The sequence below is a fragment of the Garra rufa genome, chromosome 9 (genome assembly GCF_049309525.1).
Source record: "Garra rufa chromosome 9, GarRuf1.0, whole genome shotgun sequence".
Lineage (NCBI taxonomy): Eukaryota > Metazoa > Chordata > Actinopteri > Cypriniformes > Cyprinidae > Garra > Garra rufa.
Genome location: NC_133369.1, coordinates 3,633,878 through 3,657,572, shown reverse-complemented (window position 1 = coordinate 3,657,572; position 23,695 = coordinate 3,633,878). Strand labels below are relative to the sequence as shown.

At 29.6% G+C, this 23,695-nt stretch overlaps 1 protein-coding gene across 1 annotated transcript in view; it reads right to left on the bottom strand.

Moving 5' to 3' along the window:
• The window catches only part of LOC141342481 (sodium/hydrogen exchanger 1-like), a 36,617-nt gene extending 28,638 nt beyond the window's left edge, over window positions 1-7,979 (bottom strand). Inside the window, exon 1 of the mRNA XM_073846938.1 lies at window positions 7,694-7,979. Coding sequence (XP_073703039.1) covers window positions 7,694-7,979 — 286 coding nt within the window. The remainder of the gene's footprint in view (window positions 1-7,693) is intronic.
• Between the last annotated feature and the right edge of the window lie 15,716 nt (window positions 7,980-23,695).

Here is a 23,695-nt window from a genome sequence, read left to right as displayed (position 1 = left end):
CTTTTCTTTTTTTGTTGCAAAGGGCATTTGATCATCTTTGCACGTTCACTTTGTAAAAACTGGGTCAGTACTTCTACAGCGATGTAGGACAATTTTGAAGTTAGAGATGGATGAAACTGAGATGGTAGTTTTTTGACGTACCCTAACTGTCTTGAACCAGAGTGCACAAAGTACGTATGCTCAATGCACAGCTAGACAAGATGAGCATTTGTGGTTAAAACGTGCACAAATATTAATTTATTAATGAAAGTAACACATTGTTTTGCTAGTTAAGACCCTTCTTCCCCGGCTGGGATGGTTTAGAGCCATTTTAAGTTGCATTGAAACTGCAATTCTGAAATTCAAACTCGCACGCACCATTTAAGTTATATGGAGAGAAATGCTGTGAAATGAATGTTTTTCTTAAAAAAATAATTTCTTTGTGACTGAAGAAAGAAAAGAAATACATGAACCTCTTGGATGACAAGCAGGTGAGTAAATTATCTGTATTTTTTGTTCTGGAAGTGGACTCTTCCTTTAATGCCTATTGTTTATAAAGGGATGTTTATCTTGTGTTTCAGTCATGCCAAAGTCTTGATGACCATCACCTGGCCACTAAAGAAAACCCTCAGCCATATCTTCTTGCCTCAGGGACATCAAAAGCACAGGTTTCCACCTTTTACATTGTCTTGGACAGAGAAGTTTCGCCTTGTCAGTCATGTACATCCTTGGGTACTGTTGAACAGCTGTTCAAGTAAAGTAAAGTATCATGATGCTCTGTCCAGCCTGTACATTTTTTTTTTTACAGACAAATGTATATAATATTGATATAGGTACAACTGAAGTCAAAGAACTGAGAGCAAGGCAGTTGAACAAGCAGTAATTTTCTTATTTAAGTTCTGTCCTCATGGAATGTATCCTGGTATCACTGTGGATTTTTTCTTGTTACTTCATCTGATTTATATCTACTTCATTTTATAATCATTCAGGCTTGATTTTATATAATGCAATGATGTGTGTTGACTATGCTGTATACAATTTTACCAAACATTTCCTGTTGGCACTGCAGACGTATTAAATGTAAATGTTTTGCTGTTAGATTTTACAGTATTTTATGACAGCAGTTAATTTCAAAGTGTTTACATGCATGGAATTTCTAAATCCAATCTATGTATTTCCTCAAATAAAAGCAGAAAGTTGAGAGTATGGCTTTCAGTGTAGTCATTTCCACATAAAACATATTGTGTTTTTAACACTGGTTAAAGAGTTTAAATTATAATTAACTAAATTTTAGAGTTAAAATTACTCTCCAAATTATTAATATTTTAACTCCAGAAAGTGTTAAAATTTAACTCTGAGAAAGTGTTAAAAATTCAACTCCAAGAGCAGAGTTATTTTAACTCTGCGCTGGAGTCTATTTGATGGTCACGCATGTACACTCAGATTGAGTTGATTTTAACTACCAGGGAGTTTATTCCAAAGACCAGAATTTGCTGTGTATGAATGACAATGATACTGTGGACAAGAAGAGGTGCCAGACCAAACATAACCCGACTGCGAGACTGGACATTCACGCAGATGATTTGATAAAAGCCACCTGACAAAGCCAAATGAAAATCAGCAGTCACACACTGTCAAAGGGTGTTGGACAATTAAGCCTGATAAGATAGACGAGCAACAACAACAACAAAACAAAGTAAAGAAAAAATAAAATAAAATAAACCAAGTGAAAATAACAACTATTATTTTTCTTCCTTGAATAAACCTATAGTATGACTTAAGATTTATAATATAATATATAATATTGCAGTGCATGATTTCTTCTGGACTAATTTATGATTGACAGCTATGAAAAGATCTTTTCAAAATAAAAAATAAAAATAAATAAAATGGTCACATTTTCAAGTAAAAATGTGGGTAAGATAAGTAAAAAATATCTTATCAGCAAATAATTATTTCAATTATTCTTGTTCATATAAACCTACATAGATTCTTCTTAAATACATAAATAAATAAATTCCGGCATACAGGTTTGGGATGACATAATTGACAGTAGGGTTGTGACGATGAGGAAATTTCCCCACCGGTTAATCGGAATGTGACAACACCGGTATCACCGTGGGGGTGGGGGTTTCCTCTTTTTTTTCTGCTTTTAAATAGCTTATAAATGCGTGCGTATTATACTTTTCTAATCGTCCACCATCCTTTTTCTGTAAATTCGACTCCTCTCGTTGTGATGTTTTAACAAATTTCGGGAGGAGCTCGTACAGATAATTAACACGGCCAATTCACCATCAGCAATCACACTCCCTATCCAAGCACTACAAGAGAATCCCTTTAAATAGCCAAGCAGTCTTACCTTCATCATCTCTTGTTTTCAGCATCCCTCCACCCTCCCCTCTCCCGGACAGCACGCCAAACACGCTTAACTTTTACGCTGTTTATTATATGTAAGCGCGAACTCATGAACTCCTCACTTGATAAGTGAAATATGACGCATTGTAGCTATGTTCAGTTTTTAATTATAGTGCATGCTCTCGTCTTAAGTAAATAATTTAGAATGATTTTTTCCATTCAATTCAAATAAATATTTAATAAAAAAACGAATACTTAAAAATTTTTTAAAAAAAATGTGGGGACGGTGTCACGGTGGAAAAGTGATGTCACCGGTGTTGCGTCTTAAAACACCGTCTATCGTGGCAAGCCTAATTGACAGATAAAAACTTTTAGACAGACTGATAAATAAATAAATTCATATTCATGTAAACAATAAGAGTACGTAATCTCTAGAATATCTCCAATAGTCACTTCATTAGCATTTTATCATTTATTTTCAGAAAAACTATTGATAAAAACAGAAACTTAGTTATTCACAGCAACTCATCAAAATAAAAGACTGTGACAGAAATATTACTTAATGTAATGATAGTACTGCTACAAATAATAAAATGAATATTAAAACATTATTTTTTGACTATTTACCAGGGGAAAAAAAACCATTCATTAAAAAAAAGAAAAGAAAATTAACGCTTTGTTAAACTTTTAATAAACTGATGTTAAATTGTATGAGTTTCATGATTTCAATTATTTAGAAATGCTTTTTAATGAATGATTATGCTTATTTAACCAGTATAAATTTGCCTATTTGCTAGTTGTCTATTTGCTAGACCTATCTGCAGCCTTTGACACGGTGAATCACCAGATCCTCCTGTCCACCCTCTCATCGCTGGGCATCACAGGGACTTCACTTCACTGGTTCAAATCCTACCTATCTGGTAGGTCTTTCAGAGTGGCCTGGGGAGGGGAGGTATCTAAAACTCATCAACTGGTCACTGGGGTTCCTCAGGGATCAGTTCTTGGACCCCTCCTCTTCTCCATATACACTACATCTCTGGGTCCCATCATACAGGCACATGGCTTCTCCTACCATTGCTATGCTGATGACACACAGCTCTATCTTTCATTCAAACCAGATGATCAATCAATAGCTGCACGGATCTCAGGCTGCCTGGCGGACATGAAGGAACACCATCTACAGCTCAGTCTTGCAAAAACTGAGCTCCTCGTCTTTCCTGCCACTCCAACTCTACAGCATGACTTCACCATCCAGTTAGGTTCATCAACAATTACCCCATCGACTTCAGCCAGAAATCTGGGTGTAATATTTGACAACCAATTGACTTTTAAAGACCACATAGCTAAAACTGCTCGATCTTGCAGGTTTGCATTGCAGACTCCTTAACAGCTTTCAAGCAACTGCTGAAAACCCATCTTTTTCGACACTATTTGACTCAATAATATAAAAAAAAAAAACTTTGTTCTCTCTTTCTTGATCTTCCCTTTTTAGCCTGTACTCATCTAACAATGCCTAATATATGGTATTTTTGAGCACTTCCTATGTTGATCTGACTCCTTAGGATGAATCACTTGTTGTATTCCCAATTTGTAAGTCGCTTTGGATAAAAGCGTCTGCTAAATGAATAAATGTAAATGTATAAATAAATAAATAAAATAATAATAAATGTATTTATCAAATCAATTAGAGATGATTTTGATTATTCAAATTTAATGAAACCATTAATAAATCCAGAAAAGAATCTGGTAAAAAACAAAAATATATAACTGAATTTGAGAGAAAGAAAAAAAACATTTTATAAGGCCTTAATTTTTGTTTTTTGTTTTGTTAAAATTTGAATAAATTGCGGTTAAATTCTATAGATATAAGTTTCATGATTTCAAATCATTAGAAATGCTTTTTGATTAATATTTTAAAATTTTTAACCATTAAAACAGAAAACGGAATCCAGAAAATTTTAAACTGAATTTGGAAAAAAATAAAACTGAATTTGGGAAAAAATGAAACGAATTTCATAGGGCCCTACATAGTGCATGTGTCTTTTGAACCAATTTATGATTGACATATGAGCTCACTATGGCTTGTGTGAAGATTTTCCAAAATAAATAAATATATAAATCCCAGCATACAGCTTTGGAACGACACAAGGCGGAAGTAAACAACAGAATTTTCATTTTTGACTGAAACAACCTTTTTAATTTAAGCAGAAGGAAATTTAAAATGCCTGGCAATGAATTTTACACCCCTGCTGGGAATGAGAATTGAGATGTCAACAAAACAAGACGCCTTCAGACTCCAGCGGGAGGCTCGCACATCACAAAACTATAACTGCCACGGCTTATAAACTGAAACAGGAAGAAGCCAGTGCAACTCGGCGTTTGCGCATACCTGACCTCATCTTCCCTCTTCGCCAACATCCTCCTCTCCTCTTGCATCAGACGTCTACTGTATTTCACCAAAACACCACGACTCTGTGCTTCCTCTCAAGCACTGAAAACAATCGTCAGGTCATGCAATAACCGCCTCACGAACAATAACCCACTCAGGAAGTATACATGATTTAATAAACCTTATTACACCCAGGGCTCCATTGTCGAAGCATTTAATTACACAGACCCAGTGCAGTCAGTATTCTCAGGTCAGTGTGTACAGTAATTACCAGTACGTCAGGCGTCTAATTGATACTGTCCACTGTAAGGTATCATTCAATGGCAAGCATGTGAGAATCTCAGGTTACCACTGTCCTAGTCTGAGACCATCTGATGCATGATGCAGACATAAATGCCAAGGGCTGATTGGCTGATGCCGCACAGCTGCCAGGCATTTCATTGGTCACTTTAAATGTCAGTCTTCTTGACTAAATGGACAGTTCTTGTCCAGATAAACTGCAACTGGACCAGACTTTATGCTGACAGCAAGAACAAACTGTTTTGATGACTTTGCAACTTCATAACAGTGTGAAGAGGAATATTTACACCGGTAAATGGAGTAGCGTGAGAGCAGAGAAGAAAAGGCCCCTGGGAAGAGGGTGATTAAGGGTCTTTGGGCCGCTGAGGTCACCGCACACCAAGTCTTTATTACATTAAATGAGTAGAGAGTCTAGAGACTTAATCCAAATAACGTCAGTACACTAGATACAAAAATATTAATGAATATAATAAATTCTGCAGGAGATTATCTTCATACTAACTTCACTTTGCTGAGGCATTATTACAATAATATAAACACACACTATTTTATATTTGTTATAACATGTTATGAGTACTCATATAAACACACACACACACACACACACACACACACACACACACACACACACACACTTATATCTGTGTGACCCTGGACCACAAAACCAGTCAAGGGTCCTCTTTTGAAATTGAGATTTATACATCATCTGAAAGCTGAATAAATAAGCTTCTATTGATGAGTGGTTTGTTAGAATAGGACAATATTTTATATATTGAGAAAATCACCTCCAAATTAAGTTCTTAACAATGCATATTACTAATCAAAAATTAGGTTTTTATATATTTCTGGTAGTAAATTTACAAAATATCTTCATAGAACATGATGATTTTTGGCCTTTTTGTGGGTATGGCTACAAATATACCTGTGCTACTTAAGAGTGGTTTTGTGGTCCAAGGTCACATATTTTAATATATAAATGTATAGTTAATCACACAAAATTAAGCCACTGAATATAAAAAAAATATTTGATATATCTAGATCTATATATATTTTTTATATTCTAATATATAATATATAAATTAAGCCACTGAATGTAAGTGTAAAGATTGTGAAATATTATATTACATTCATTTTGTTGAATGAAGTGTAAATGTTCTACATAGAAAATATTACATCGTAACAAAATAAAAAAGAAATGACATAAAAAAATGATATATATATAAATGAGAATAATCATTTTATTAAGTAAAGATCATGTTCCATTAAGATATTTTGTAAATTTACTACTGTAAATATATTAAAACTTTTTGATTAGTAATATGCATTTCTAAGAACTAAATTTGGATGATTTTCTCAATATTTAGATTTTTTTGCACCCTCAAATTCCAGATTTTCAATTGTATCTCGGCCAAATATTGTCCTATCATAAACCATACATCAATGGAGAGCTCATTTATTCATCTTATTTATTCACATCAATTTGACAAAATTGACCCTTATGGCTGGTTTTGTGGTCCAAGGGTCACATATGAAAAACCAACTTAAGTTGAAAATAAACACTTTTATATTACATTATGCATATTTTTTGATATTATAAAATGTAAAAAAATAAAAATAAAAAATGAAAAAGCCACCGAAAGTGAAAAAACAAAATCACTTTTATATTAAGTAAAGATCATATTCCATTAAGATATTTTGTAAGTGTACTAATGTAAATATATCAAAACTTAATTTATGATTAGTAATATGCATTTCTAAGAACTTCATTTGGACAACTAAAATAGTTGTATCTCTGCCAAATATTCTCCTATCCTAACAAACCATACATCAATGAAAAGGTCATTTATTAAGCTTATTTATTTACATCAATTTGACTAAATTGACCCTTATGACTGGTTTTGTGGTCCAGGGACACATATGAAAAAGCAACTGTAGTTGAAAACTAACACTTTTATTTTACATTATATATATTTTTGATATTATAAAACGAAAAATATGAAAAAGCCAACGACAATGAAAAAAGAATCACTTTTATATTAAGAAAAGATCATTTTGATTAGTGATATGCATTTCTAAGAACTTCATTTGGACAACTAAAATAGTTGTATCTCTGCCAAATATTCTCCTATCCTAACAAACCATACATCAATGAAAAGGTCATTTATTCAGATTATTTATTCACATCAGTTTGACTAAATTGACCCTTATGACTGGTTTTGTGGTCCAGGGTCACACATGAAAAAGCAACTTAAGTTGAAAATAAACACATATATTACATGACGTATATTTTTTGATATTATAAAATGAAAAATATGAAAAAGCCACTGAAAATGAAAAAAAAAATCACTTCTTCATTAAGTAAAGATCATTTTTATGAGTAATATGCATTTCTAAGAACTTCAATTGGACAACTAAAATAGTTGTATCTCTGCCAAATATTCTCCTATCCTAACAAACCATGCATCAATGAAAAGGTCATTTATTAAGCTTATTTATTTACATCAATTTGACAAAATTGACCCTTATGACTGGTTTTGTGGTCCAGGGACACATATGAAAAAGCAACTTCAGTTGAAAACTAACACTTTTATATTACATTATGTATAGTTTTTGTATAGACAGACAGATAGACCCCTGTCGCAGAATATAATAACACAAACACATACTCACCCAATTTCATGAGTGAAGCCAGCAGAACCCATAATGAAATCTCAAAGGGGAGCCGGACGTGTTCATAGTCGAAAGACAGAACCGGGAAGGGCTTTTTGATGTAAGTCGTGCCGTTTGGCGAGTCTCCGTGATCCTGGACCCCGTGGTTGTCGTGGGATCTCCCGTGACCGTTGCCCACGTCTGGAGAACTGGAGGCCCCTCCGAGGGGCATCAAACTGCCCACCAGGAGCCCCAAGACGAGGATGAACATCTTGAGCTCCATGATAGTTGTGCGTTTAAATGTCATAACTTAGAATGAGAGGAAATCAGACCTCTCCAGTCAGACAAATAACACGATATTATCTGACCAAGACAGTCAGTGTTTTAACTAGCTCTACGGTGAAGTTTGGTTTAAAACTACTAGGTAATTCCTGGATCATTTTCTGACTTAAATCTAAGAGTATCTTGGGTTTCCTACTTCCTGGCTTGAGTAAAGCACTTAAAGCGAGCAGCACACCCTCTCCAGGTGAAGACGCGGCAAACCAGGAAATATAAACAGGTAAGAGTGTATTTACCTGCATGTAAACCAGGAAATATATGCGGGTACATACGCTCGACTTAAATATTTTGGTGTGGGAGGATTCCCTCAAGGCATTACACTGTAAGGTTCAACTGATGTTCATTTTGTTCCTCCAACATCACCAGCAGCAGCAGCAGCAGCAGCAGCCCCTCAGAAACGCCGCGTGAAAAGGACACTCAATGACAACTCCAAAACACTCCTCATCGATTCAGTCAGTCCCTCCAATCACGTTTTCTGCATCTTGGTCGTTTGATAAGATCGGAACCTGCTGTCCTGTCCCGATACGGACGACGAGAAAAGTCAGTCGAACTACGGATGACGCTGCTGAATTGGCGGCAGCGTCAGGCGAGCTTCTCCTCAGCGCTCCTTAAAGAACTTATTCGATGTCTTCTAGCGCTAACACTGACCATTTCACACACATCGAGTCCTGTTTCCATGTCTGCAGTGCGTGATGCGGAGCAAATATACGTACCGCTGTAAAACACACCCTTTGGGCAGGTTTTGAAAAGTCAATGGGAGGGGTCGCTTTATTGGACTGCAGCGGCATCCAGTGGAGAGGAGGGTCGCTGGGGTTTTGCCGTTAGGGTTGCCAGATCAAGTGTTTTCCCGCCGATTTGGGGATTTGTTGAAATAATAATAAAACAATAAAAAGAAATTAAATTAAATTAAAAAATGAAATGAAATAAAATAAACAAATAATAAAAAATGAAATTAAATTACATGAAATACAATGAAAAAAAAAGAAATGCAATAAAAGAAAATTATAAAAGGAATGAAATTACATTAAATAAAACGAAAACAGAAATTAAATAAAATAGAAAATAAAAATGATTTAAATTTAATTAAATGACATGAACAAAATGAAAAAATTTAACAAAATGAAATTAAATTAAATAAACAAATAATAAAAATTAAATTACATGAAATAAAATGGAAAAAAGAAATTAAATAAAAGAAAATAATAAAATAAATGAAATTACATTAAATACAATGAAAAAAGAAATGAAATGAAATGAAATAAAAGAAAATAATAAAAGAAATGAAATTACATTAAATACAATGAAAAAAGAAATGAAATGAAATGAAATAAAAGAAAATAATAAAAGAAATGAAATTACATTAAATAAAACGAAAACAGAAATGAATTAAAATAGAAAATAAATTAAAATGATTTAAATTAAATGAAATGACATGAACAAGATGAAAGAATAAAACAATTAAATTAAATTAAATAAACAAATAATAAAAATTAAATTAAATGAAAAAAGAAATGAAATAAAAGAAAAATAAGAATAAAAGAAATGAAATTACATTAAATACGTTGAAAAAAAGAAATGAAATGAAATAAAAGAAAAGAAAAGAAAATAAAAGAAATTAAATTGCATTAAATACAATGAAAAAAAGAAATGAAATAAAAGAAAATAATAAAAGGAATGAAATTATATGAAATAAAATGAAAACAGAAATGAAATAAAATAGAAAATAAATAAAAATGATTTAAATTAAATTAAATGACATGAACAAAATGAAAAAAATAAACAAAATTAAATTAAATTAAATAAACAAATAATAAAAATTAAATTAAATTAAATTAAATGAAAAAAGAAATGAAATAAAAGAAAAGAAAATAATAAAAGAAATGAAATTACATTATATACAATGAAAAATAGAAATGAAATAAAAGAAAATAATAAAAGGAATGAAATTACATTAAAACGAAAACAGAAATTAAAAAAATAAATAAAAATGATTTAAATTAAATTAAATTACATGAACAAATTAAACAAAATGAAATGAAATGAAATAAACAAATAATAAAAATGAAATTAAATTACATGAAATAAAATGAAAAAAGAAATGAAATAAAATAAAAGAAAACAATAAAAGAAATTAAATTAAATACAATGAAAACAAGAAATTAAATAAAAGAAAATAATAAAAGGAATGAAATTACAATAAAATAAAATGAAAACAGAATTTAAATAAAATAAAAAAAATAAAAATGATTTAAATTAAATTAAACGACATGAACAAAATGAACAAATTAAACAAAATCAAATGAAATAAACAAATAATAAAAATGAAATGAAATTACATTAAATACAATGAAAAAAAGAAATGAAATAAAAGAAAATAATAAAAGGAATGAAATTACATTGAATAAAACGAAAACAGAAATTAAATTAAAAAAATTAAAAATGATTTAAATTAAATGACATGAACAAAATGAAAAAAATAAAAAATAAAATGAAATAAACAAATAAAAAATAAATGAAATTACATGAAATAAAATTTAATAAAGAAATGAAAAATAAAATGAAACAAAAGCAAATCAAATCAAATGACGTAAAATAAAACGAAACAATAAAATTAAATGAAATAAAATAATAGATTTTTAAAATAAATTAATTAAATAAAATTAAACAAATGAAACAAAATTAAATGAAACAATAAGAAATATCAAATAGAAATTAAATTAAATGACATGAAAAAAATAAAAAAAATGAAATAAACAAATAATACAAAGTAAAATTAAAATTACATGAAATAAAATGGAAAAAAGAAATTACATGAAATAAAATGAAAAAATAAATAAGATTAGATGAAATTTCATGAAATTAAATAAAAAGAATTTAAATTAAATTAAATGACATGAAAATATTTAACAAAATGAAATAAAATAAATAATAAAGTAAATTAAATTAAATTACATAAAAATGAAATGTAAAAAAGAAATAAAAAATAAAATAAAATAAAATAAAATGATATGAAATGAAATGAAATAAAATGAAACAATAAAATGAAATGACATTAAAAATAATTTTTAAAAATAAATTAAAATTAAATAACATGAAATAAAATGGAAGTTAAATAAATAAGAAACAAAATAAAAGAAATAATAAAAATAAATTGAATTAAATTAAATGACAAAAAGAAATGAAATAAAACAATGAAATGTAACAACATAAAATGAAATAAAATAAATTAAATGACTAAATGAAGTGAAATATAATTTTTTTTAATGAAATAAAATATAATAAAAGAAAAGAAAATAATTCTGTCTACATTGTCTCACACTGATGTCATTTCATGCTGTCAAACCTGAAAATGACTAAATAGTTTCCACTCATGTGATGAGTCATATTTCCAGTCATGTTGTTCCAGATCCATATGACTTTCTATCTTCAATGGAACACACAAAAAAGGGTCACTCTCTGTGTCAAGCATTAAAAAAAAAAAAAAAAAAAAAAAAAAACACCACAGCGGTCAATATATTTCCTCCATTTATTACACACTTTCATTCTTCAATTCAATGAAAGTGAATGGGGACAGGCTTTATCAAAATTACAAAAAAGCACCATAGTAGTCAATCTATTATTATAACAAATGGACGAAAACCTAAATATGTATGATCTGAAATCTCTGTTTTTGATTTTGGGGTGGTATATGTCAAGTTTCTGTATTGGTTTATTATTGTCAAGGAGATCTGGCAACCCTGGCCGCTGAGACAGGATGATTCAGTCAATTCAACAAACTCGTGGTATATTGTTCCCTCTTAATCCATTGTTACACATGCAACACTGATTGTGCTGCTTTCCAAGAATTAGTGTGGTTCCCTCCCTGGATCCAGTTTGTCCAGCACGTCTATAATCACAGTTTCAATGCACAGAGACGCTTGTCCTTCACTCTCAGCTGAAGGGGACTCAACAGATCCAAAAAACTGCAATGCAGCTCGGCACACAGCCAGCAATGGACATTTTGTGTCTAAATTACTGTTATTGGATATAAGTCAAATGACAAAGTGTTTTTAAATGAAACCACACCAAAATAGCCATGTGAGACCAACTAGTAGTTTCATAATCCTCTTGCTGACTTGTGACCCAACCAAGTAAACAAGCCAGATAACTATAATCATGAGAAGGAGAAGTTATAATGACTTATTGGTGTACAAAATCTATACTGTCTGTAACATGCATTTGTCTGCTTTTTATTGGGGATCATTAGACACAATTAGTTTTTACAATGTCATTTTAGTGCCATGTTACAAAAATAAAAAAAAATTAAGATTATGAGATTAAAGTCAAAATATTTTCAGAATGAAGTTGAAATATTACGAAAATAAAGTCGAAATAGTTTGAGAACAAAACTTAAATGTTACGAGAATGAGGTCAAAATATTTCCTCAAAAAGTCAAAATGTTTTGAGAATAAAGTCGAAATGTTTCTAGAATAAAGTTGAAATGTTTTGAGAATAAATTTGAAATGTTTGTAGAATAAAGTTGAAATACTTCGAAAATAAAGTCAAAATATTATGAGAATAAAGTCAAAATATTTTGAGAATAAAGTAACAAATATTTTGAGAATGAAGTAAAAATGTTTTGAGAATAAACTCAAAATATTATGAGAATAAAGTCGAAATATTTTGAGAAAAACGTCGAAAAGTTTCGACAATAAAGTCTAAATATTTCGAGAATAAAATTGAAATGTTTTGAGAATAAAGTTGAAATGTTCCTAGAATAAAGTAAAAATATGTTGAGAATAAAGTAGAAATGTTTTGAGAATAAAGCCGAAATGTTTCTAGAATAAAGTACAAATATTTTGAGAATAAAGTCGAAATGTTTAGAATAAAGTAAAAGTATTTTGAGAGTAAAGTCAAAATTACAAGCATAAAGTCGAAATATTACAAGAATAAAGTCAAAATGTTTCTAGAATAAGGTCGAAATGTTTTGAGAATAAAGTACAAATATTTTGAGAATAAAGTCAAAATGTTTCTAGAATAAAGTCTTCTGGAATTGCGACTTTATTCTCATAATATTTCGACTTTTTTCTTTATTCTTCGAATTTAGTCTTAATATTTAGTTTTTTCTCAAAATATCACAACTTTAATCTCATAATCTTAGAATTTTATTTTTTTTTTAACGTGCCACTAAAACACTGTCTTGAGTTTTGTCAAATCACATAAAATCTGTTATTCCAAAGTACACTTTGTTAAACATGGACTGTCTAAACAGGATATCCTTTCATTAGGCATAAAACACCACTAAATGAATAAACAATAGAATTGATATCTACATACTGAAACAAAAACCTGAAGGGAAAAGATGCAAAAAGCCCCAAACATCTTTAAAAGGTCAGTGAGGTCAAGGAGTCCAAGAAAGAGAAACAAAATGAAGAAGGAGGAATAAAATGACCTTAATTGACTCAATGGCAGCGCTTTATAATTTTAAAAACATTCGAAACATTTTTTAATGTTATACTTGCATGGACTTTTTAATTTGATCTTGTGCATCTTGCCATGCCAGGAAAAAATATAACTGACCTCGTATTCAACCTTCAACCAGTAGATCTCTGGGCCTTGTCCTTAACATTTAAGAGTTTTCTCTGCATCCTGCAATTGTCTGTTTTCTGTTGTGGCTGCTTGAGCTTTTCATATGCTAAAATAGTATTGCTGTGATTCCAGCCTGCATCAAATACAGAACACAAATAGATGCAAGCTGGAGTGGTCAGAGAAAATATGCAGATTTTATTGAGTCTTAAATGCATGCCGGGTTTATTCTTGCGACCTATTATATTGAATTCAAAGACTAAGATGTCAAAGGAATAACAAAACAATAACCTTACATTACAGGCAAAACTGGAAAATAGTTTGGGCCATGGTTTTTGTTGTTTGCTAAAACTAAAACCTTAAAAACATTTTCATTACTGGAAAAAAAATGCACTAAATTATTAAATAAGAAAAATTAATGTTAAATACTCAAATATTAAATATATTACAGTAAAATATGACAGTAATTTTTTTATTAAGGCAATATTTCTCATATTTTAGTTAGGTTAAAGGATAAAAAATAAAACTACTCAAAACGAGAAAAATTCAATATTAAATTAAACATTATATAAAAATTGAATGTTAAATACTATATATCCTTTAGCTAAGTTAAAGTAAGACTAAAAATAAAAAATTATACAAAAGTAAATATAAAATTTATAAAAATTACAACAACTGAAATATTAAACTAAACATTAAATAAAATTACAATGTTAAATACTAAAGCATTAAATATATAACAGTAAATAAAACATTTTAAAACTTGCGTTTATTAAAGCAATGTTTCTCATTTCTCAAGTTAAAGACTAAAAATGAAAATTACACTAAAATTATAAAACTAGTAAAAACTAAAATGACAAAAACTGAAATATTAAATTAAACATTAAATAAAAAAATATATGGTTAAATACTAAAATATTTAATATATAACAGCAAAATAAGAAAATATTTATAAATTTAAAAAAATATTTAAAAAATTACTTTTATTAAGGCTATATTTCCCATCCTTTTTTTGTTAAAAGTAAGATTAAAATAAAAGTACTAAAAAATAGAAAACTAATAAAAACTAAAATTACAAAAATAAAAATTAAACAGTAAAAAATGTTAAATACTGAAGTATTAAATATATAACAGTAAAATATATATTTTTAAAGACTTTTATTAAGGCAATATTTCTTATTCTTTAGTTAGGTTAAAGGCTAAAAATAAAAATTATACTAAAACATTTAATACTAATAAAAATGACAACAACTGGAATATTAAATTAAACATTAAATAAAATTATGTTACATACTAAAGCATTAAATATATAAAAGTAAAATATGAAAATAAAACATTTTAAAACTTACCTTTATTAAGGCAATATTTCTCATTTCTCAAGTTAAAGTAAGACTAAAAATGAAAATGACACTAAAAATATAAAACTAATAAAAACTAAAACGACAAAAACTGAAATATTAAATTAAACATTAAATAAAATATATAATGTTAAATACATTAAATAAATAACAGCAAAATAAGAAAATAAAATATTTACAAACTATTATTAAATAAATAACAGCAAAATAAGAAAATAAAATATTTACAAACTTTTATTAAGGCTATATTTCCCATTCTTTTTTAGTTAAAGATTAAAATAAAGATGATACTAAAAAATATAAAACTAATGAAAACTAAAATGACAAAAACAGAAATATTATACAGTAAAAAAATTAAATATTAAAATATTAAATATAAAACAGTAAATTATGGAAAAAAAAATACTTTTATTAAGGCAAATTAATATTTCTCATTGTCCTTTAGTAAAATTAAAGTAAAAATAAAAAGTATACAAAAAAAAAATAAAACTAATAAAAATGAAAAAAGAAATATTAAATCATTAAACAAAATATAATGTTAAATACTAAATTATAATAGGCTATATATAAAACAGTAAAATATTAAAAAATAAAATATTTTAAAAATTACTTTTATTAAAACAATATTTCTCATTGTTCTTTAGGTAAGTTAGACTAAAAATACTAATTATTCAAATAACATTAAAGTAATAAATATATAACAGTAAAATATAAAAATATACTTTTATTAAAGCATTATTTCTCAGTCTTCTTTAGTTAAGTAAAAACTTGACTAAAAATATACTAAAGAATATAAAACTAATAAAAACTGAAATGACAAAAACTGAAATATTAAATTAAACAATAAATAAAAATCTAATGTTAAATACTAAAATGTTAAATATATAACAGTAAAAATTATATATATTAGTTTTAATTTAATATAAAACTAATACAAAACTAATAAAATAACAAACTTAAATTTTTAAAGAAAACAGAAAACAAAAATTAAAATATTTAATATTAACAAAAAAATACAAGATCATACACTGTAAAAAAAAGAAAAACGCAATTTGTTGAGTCTACTTAAAATAATTTGTTACCCTGCTGCCTTAAAATTTTAAGTTCCGTCAACTCAAAAATATTTAAGTTATCACTTAGTACATCTTAACATTTAAAGTTGACCAAACTTTTTTGAGCTGACAGAACTTTTTTTATTTTAAGGCAGCCAGGTAACAAATTATTTTAAGTTGACTCAACAAATAGTTTTTTACAGTGTATTATAGCATATAAATGTATTATAGTTATATGAATCAGGATGTTTATACATTGTGCTGTTGTGAATTTTGAAAGAAGTTGAAAATGTAAACTGTACAGTTTTGTGAATAACATTAAAACCATGGGGGAAATGAGCACCAAGTCCCACGGTTGCATTTTTATAATATTCAGGAAAAATGTCCTCTATTTCCAGAATGGTGGTGGGTTGAGTTTCTCAGGGACATGAGAGAACGTGGAGAATGCAGAAGAAAAGCTAGTGTCTTTACAAGGCCTCTGGTGTCTAAGAACAACAGGAAATGAAGAAACATCCATGTGACATTAGCTATATGAGGAACTTCTGAACACTGTGTATATGAGATTTGTCAATGTTTTGCATGTTTTCTAACATCAGACAGGCATTATAACAGGCAGTAAAGAAGTATGGTTGATCCTTTTTTTCCCCAAATAGGAACAAACACGGTGACTCACTTGCAAATAGCATTTACTGCCGATTCTGAAACACAAACAAACTTCAGTTTAAGCTAAAACGCTCACGTAAGAGCATGCTGACCCATACTGAGGTCAAATGGTTGTTCTGAAGTGTTTTTCCCCGCAGTATTCTTGCAGTAAACACTGAATAGTTTGACTTTCTCCACTGCAAAAACAAAACCACAGAAGAACAACGTCAAACATGCAGAACTGAAAAGCATCAGATCATCATATTCAACAGTGTTATCAGTCAAGCGCTCTTGTTAGGCTCCTAAAATAGTTGCTAATTTCATCCTGGATCAAAGTCGAGTGTTTTGATGACATCATGAACATTTAGGACAAATTTGGCTTTAAACGAATGTCTCTGACACTAACAAACAACATGATTATATTCATGCTGTAATGTCTGGAAAAACAGCTTATGCACTTATGCAATGGTTGATGATATTTAAATCGTTTACACTAACAAACTATTTCTCCACCAGGGCTGAATGTTTTCACAAATGCATTTTGTTTTGTTGATAAGTATGCAGAAACAGTTGTGTCATTCTGTGTCAAATCAAACAAATTTCAAAAATGGCTCAAATTTCTGATTTTGCTATTTTTTTCTCCACTATTTTGTAGAGGGAGGTCAAAATGGCAATTTTCACCTGAGGTTAAAATGACTTCAAAAAGACGGCAGCATCATAATGTTATTTTTACACAGAGATCGGTAGTTCTATTAGTAAAATCTGCTGACTTTAGCAGTCTTTGTTGCATTTTGTGCCAATGGTGACCTTTCAAAAATGGGGAAACAGCACTTTTCAAGTTTTTTTTCCAAAGTTTGCATGCCTGTAACTCAGGAAGTATTAAAGATATCTTAATGCCCTTTTAGATATTGGGTCTTAATAGACTTACCTTCTGGCATCTTTATTTTTCATTCCCTATGAGATTCGGTTCCAGAGAAACTGGAATTTCAATATGGCTCCAAGAGTAAACTGTTAAAATATACACATTTTCAGTTGTCAAAAAACAAATGTTTTTCTCCAAAGTTTGCATGCCTGTAACTCAGGAAGTATTAAAGATATCTTAATGCCCTTTTAGGTATTGTGTCTTAACAAACTTACCTTTTGCTATCTTTATTTTTCAAACCCTATGAGATTTGTTTCCAGAGATATTGCAATTTCAATATGGCTCTAGAAGTAAATCATTAAAATGTACACATTTTCAGTGCTCAAAAACCAAATGTGGGTCAGTTTGAAAAATATGATACTTCTTTTCTTTTAAAAAGGAATGTCTAAAGAACAAATAATGTTGAAACTACAGATGTATCTCATTTTCTTCTGTCAATACAACTGCATTGAACATACCAGTTTGAGTGCCATATATATACTTTTTCTAAAGTTTGCGTGCCTATAACTCAAAAAGTATTAAAGGTATCACAGTATGATTTTAGATTTAGTTGGTTTTCGGCCACTGAAAATTGATAATATTCAACAATCTGGACATGGAGCCTCATTGAGATCCGCATATCTCTGGGACTGAATGATATAGGGCCTTGAAAATTAAGATTTTAAAAGAAAAGTGTATTAACAACTGGAATCTAAAATCATATTGCAATATCTTTAATACTTCTTGAGTTACATGCATGCAAACTTTTGAAAAAGAATATTTATGGCACTCAGACAGGTTTGTTCAAAGCAGTTGTTTTGACAGAAGGAAACGAGATACAGCTCTAGTTTCAATATCGTTTTGTTTTTCAAATATTCCTCTTTGAAAAAAAAAGTAGTATCATATTTTTTCAAACTGACTAACATTTAGGTTTTTGACCACTGAAAATGTGTACATTTTAACGACTTGTGAACCTGGACCACAAAACCAGTCATAAGGTTAAATTTTACAAAACTGAGATGTATGCATCTTATGAAAGCTCAATAAATAAGCTTTCTATTGATGTATGGTTTGTTAGGATAGGACAATATTTGGCCGAGATACATCTATTTGAAAATCTGGAATCTGAGGGTGCAAAAAAATCAAAATATTGAGAAAATCACCTTTAAAGTTGTCCAAATTGAGCTCTTAACAATGCATATTACTAATCAAAAATTACATTTTGATATGTTTGCAGTAGGAATTTTACAAAAAATCTTTACTTAATTTCCTAATGATTTTTGGCATAAAAGAAAAATCAATAATTTTGACCCATACTATGTATTTTTGGCTATTGCTACAAATATACCCCAGCGACTTAAGACTGGTTTTGTGGTCCAGGGTCACATTTACTCTTGGGCATTAAAAATAAAGATGCCACAAGGAATATTTGTTAATACCCTCTAAAAGGGCATTAAAATATCTTTAATACTTCTTGAGTTACAGGCATGCAAACTTTGAAGAAAAACTTGAAAAGTGCTGTTTCCCCATTTTTGAATGGTCACCATTGGCACATAATGCAAAGATTGCTAAAGTCAACAGATTTTACTAATACGAATCTCTATGCAGAAATAAGATAATGATGCTGCCATCTTTCTGAAGTAATTTTTGACCCCATTGTTACTTGACTCTGAATCTAAGGTGAAAATTGCCTTTTTGACCTCCCTCTACAAAATATTGGATTACTCAGTAAATATTCACTCACTCATGACATTTAATATTTTGGCTTTCATTGTCTATCTTTCTTCAGAAAAAAATATTAGCAAAATCTAAATTTAAGCCAGGGAGCTCTGGTTTGATTTGACAAGGAATGACCTCATCGTGCTGCATGTTTAATTCAGCAATTATCATCTAAACATGGTTATTTTCACATTGAGCGCAGTGCATTGTGCGACACAGTTTCTCATGCAGCATGTGCATTGTTATATCTTTTACATTCATATGCATGCATAAACTGGGAATTCTCATACTGTGCACAGTGTATAGTAGCCTAAGTATAGATAGTAGTGTGATATTTCATAGGCAGGAGAAGCTCTGGAAATTATTACTGCACCTACTCAGAGAGAGAAAAAAAAAAAAAACAGGAATCGTGCCAAACTTTTGAAACTGTCTTTGAAGACAAATTACAAGATGTACCGAAATGTAATTCATAGAAACAACCCAATCAGTGTGCACTAATTAAAATGTACTTGAATCACATCCAGCAATTAAAAAATGAAAAAAGACTGCATAACGCACACTGGTCCAGACATGCTGTGTGTGTGTGTGTGTGTGTGATTTATTATCTTACACTCATTAACCTCAGGTATAGCTTCAAATGAACTCAGGATTTACAGTCCTCATTTAAAAAACACTGCTGACCACAAATCATTTCTTTTTAACAGAGACTGCATTCTGGATCTGCACTGGGCCATAAAAAGTACAGTGTGACTGTTTGTGTAATAGTGGAACATGTTCAGAAATAATATGATGAGCTGCATCTAAAACAGCTGATGTGTTTACATTCATCCAAAAAAAAAAATATATATACAAAATAAATACTTAAAATAAAATAAAAAACATGGATGGGCAGACAGACAGACAGATAAATAGAAAAATAATGTACTTAAATATGATGTGTATTTTTGTCCAGCAGATAGCGCTGTTTACCTTTGGCCACTAGTTAATTGATAGTAAACTGTAAAACTAGTCAAATTAGCCAAACAAAATCACTTTGCTTTCTCTTTTTTTGAGATTGCCCCACAATCCCATGTGCAAAACACCTTATATTTCTCTTACTGACTACTTAAGGAGTTTTACTAAAAAATGCACTGCCGCTCAAAAGTTTGGGATCAGTAAGATTTTCAATGCTTTTTAAAAGAGACTTCTGCTCCTCGAGGCTGTGTTTATTTGATTAAAAATACAGAAAAAGCTGTAATATTGTGAAATGTTAATGCAATTTAAAATAGTGGTTTTCTACTTTTAATATACTTTAAAATATAATTTATTTCTGTGATGCAAACCTGATTTTTTAGCATCATTACTGCAGTCTTCAGTGTCACATGATCCTTCAGAAATCATTCTAATATGCTGATTCATTATCAGTGTTGGAAACAGTTGTGCTGCTTAATATTTTTTTGGAACCTGTTATACTTTTTTAGGATTCTTTGACAAATAAAACGTTAAAAAGAACAGCATTTATAAAAAAAATAAATAAATAAAAACACCTTGTTCAAAGTTTGGGGTCAGTAATTTTTTCTTTCTTTCTCTCTTTGAAAAAAAATGAATAGTTTTATTCAGCAAAGATGTGTTAAATTGATAAAAAGTGATAGTAAAGACTTATATTGTTAGAAAAGAGTTCAGTTTTGAATAAATGCTGTTCTTTTTCACTTTTTATTCATCAAAGAATCCTGAAAAAAGTATCACAGGTTTCAAAAAATATTAAGCAGGACAAATGTTTCCAACATTGATAATAATAAATCAATATATTAGAATGATTTCTGAAGGATCATGTGACACTGAAGAGTGGAGTAATGGCTGATGAAAATGTTATTTTGAATTGCAAAAATATTTTATAATATTACTTTTTCTGTATTTTTTAAAAAAAAAATCTTAATGATCCCAAACTTTTATATTTCTAAATCAGCAATAACTAGCCAAAAACCGAAGATTACAGTCGTCTCTCTGAATGTGTGAGAGTTTGGAGGTGAGGATCTGCTTGACTATAATGCTTAATTGTATTTTGTTGGGTTAACTTTCGGTTAGCAGAAAGTGTTTCTTTGTTCCAGGCAGTCGGACCTCCAGGGTGACCCGTAATACTCACCTTTTAATGATGAAAGATGCCTGAAACACATCTGGTTCTTCAGGAAAGGGGTGGGAAATCCTTTGAAGTCTGGAAAACATGCTGAAGGTGGGAGGAACCTGCTCTGCTGTGCCACTAGTGTTCAAAGATATGCTTAAATAAAAAAGCAGGAACAAAAATATGATTAAAAATGATCAAAATTATAGTAAAAACAATATTATTGTGAAATATCATTGCAATTTAAAAGAACTGTTTTCTATTTTAATATATGTTAAAATTTAATTTATTCCTGTGATGCAAAGCTGAATTTTCAGCATCATTACTCCAGTCTTCAGTGCACTGACATTATATGAGAAGTTAAAAAACCATCATTTGATTCAGATCGGAACTTCCGAGCGCAGATCACCAATCATTTGATTCAGATTAAAACATGAGAGCGTGCATCGCAAATCATTTGTTTTAGATCTGAACATTGGGTTCGTGAATCATTTGATTCAGATCAGAATTTCGGAGCATGCAGAGTGAATCATTGTCAGAGTGCACATCGCAAATCATTTGTTTTAGATCTGTTCAGAGCGTGTAACTCAAATAATTTCATTTAGATCGGAACTTCAGAGGGAGTTTGTGAATCTTTTGGATGAAATCGGAACTTCGGAGCGTGGATCACAAATCATTTGATTCAGATCTGGACTTTTTTTTTTTTTTTACTTCTATGAGTAAATATTTTTGTTTTGTTTTGTATATCTACAGTTATACTACAAATACCATGGTTAAATATGGTTAGTGTAGCAAAACCATGGTTCATTGGTTACTATAGTAACCATTTTCCCCTCACTTAAGAGAACACATGGGACGAATACAGTTTTGACTACTTTAGGATTAACAGAACTTTAAATAGTTTCGATATACTTGTCTAGATCAACTTTGAAAAAACAGTTTTTAGAGCCAGATTTGTGTTTATGTATGTGAAATTTTGCTATAGCAGGAAACCAAATGAAGTTATAAAAGAAAAAAGACACTTACAAAATGAGATGCAGTAAAACAATCTGACCGAAATTTCTCTGTACCTGACTCAATGCCAAAATCAAACCATGAATTGCAAATTTATACAGTTTAAAATGGAAAAATAAACATTATTTGCTGTTTTAAAGATGTCCACTAGAGGACTCTCCTGTTTAAGTCTGCAGATGATCTTTGAAATCATCTTTGGGTGTATTTTACAGAAAAAGTTCACCCTGAAATTAATATTCTGTCCATTCAATCAATGTTGCTATTATTTTTTAACAAAAACAGAAATGCTTAAAAATTGCTGATCATTTCTATATAACATTTTATTAACCAAAACAGCATAAAAGTATTAAAATCAGTCCATATGAGTCCATGATGCACTATATTCCATCTCAATCTGTATTTTATATGTGTTTATGTTTATACCAGCAAGCTGAAGCAATTATCAGACATTAAAGTGTCCAGGTTTCTTTCCATGTCTGAAGCGTTGTACGAACATGTACCTCCACATGCTGGAACTCTGAGTCATTGCTGAGCTGCACATATATAATTCACACGGGCAAAAGCAGCTTCTCCATGTATTATTAAATGAAATAACCTCTCATTTAGAGCAGCAGCGAGGACAGCGTGTAAAACAGAAGCTCCGCACTGTCAGGGATCTAAAAAAAAAAGTGCAAGCGCAGCATGAGAACAGCTCATATGGGAACCTATTGCTGCTCTTTCATTGTCTGGAACAATGATAACAATTAACTTACTATCCGCTTATATGCTGGCAAGACGTTCACCACCACAAAATTGGATGAAATGAGGGGTAACGGATATAGTAGTGTGCTGTGCTATTTTTAAAGTGGCTAAACTAGACACTGGGGCTCTGTTCCAAAACATAGTGAGCTGACTTGCTTTGTGATACCCTTATAAGCATTAAATAAATAAAAAAACTCTATAAAATAGTATTAATTATATTATTAATTATGTATGTATTATTACATATAATGAATATTTATTTATTTATACTTTACATATACATATTAAAAATATTTTTTCATTCAAATAATTTCTAGCACATTTTAAAAGAAAATACAATTTCAGTTTTTCATAGTATTAATTATATTATAAAATACAATAAATATGGTTAAATAAAATATATTATTAATTATGTATGTATTATTACTATAATAAATATTTATTTATTTTATTAAAATAATTGTAATAATAATACAAATATTTTAGTATATACAAATATATGTAGTATATATCTAGTCCTTTTTAAAAGAAAAGAAAATTTTAGTCTTTCATAGTATTAATTAAATTATTAAACAAAATAATTATATTATTAAA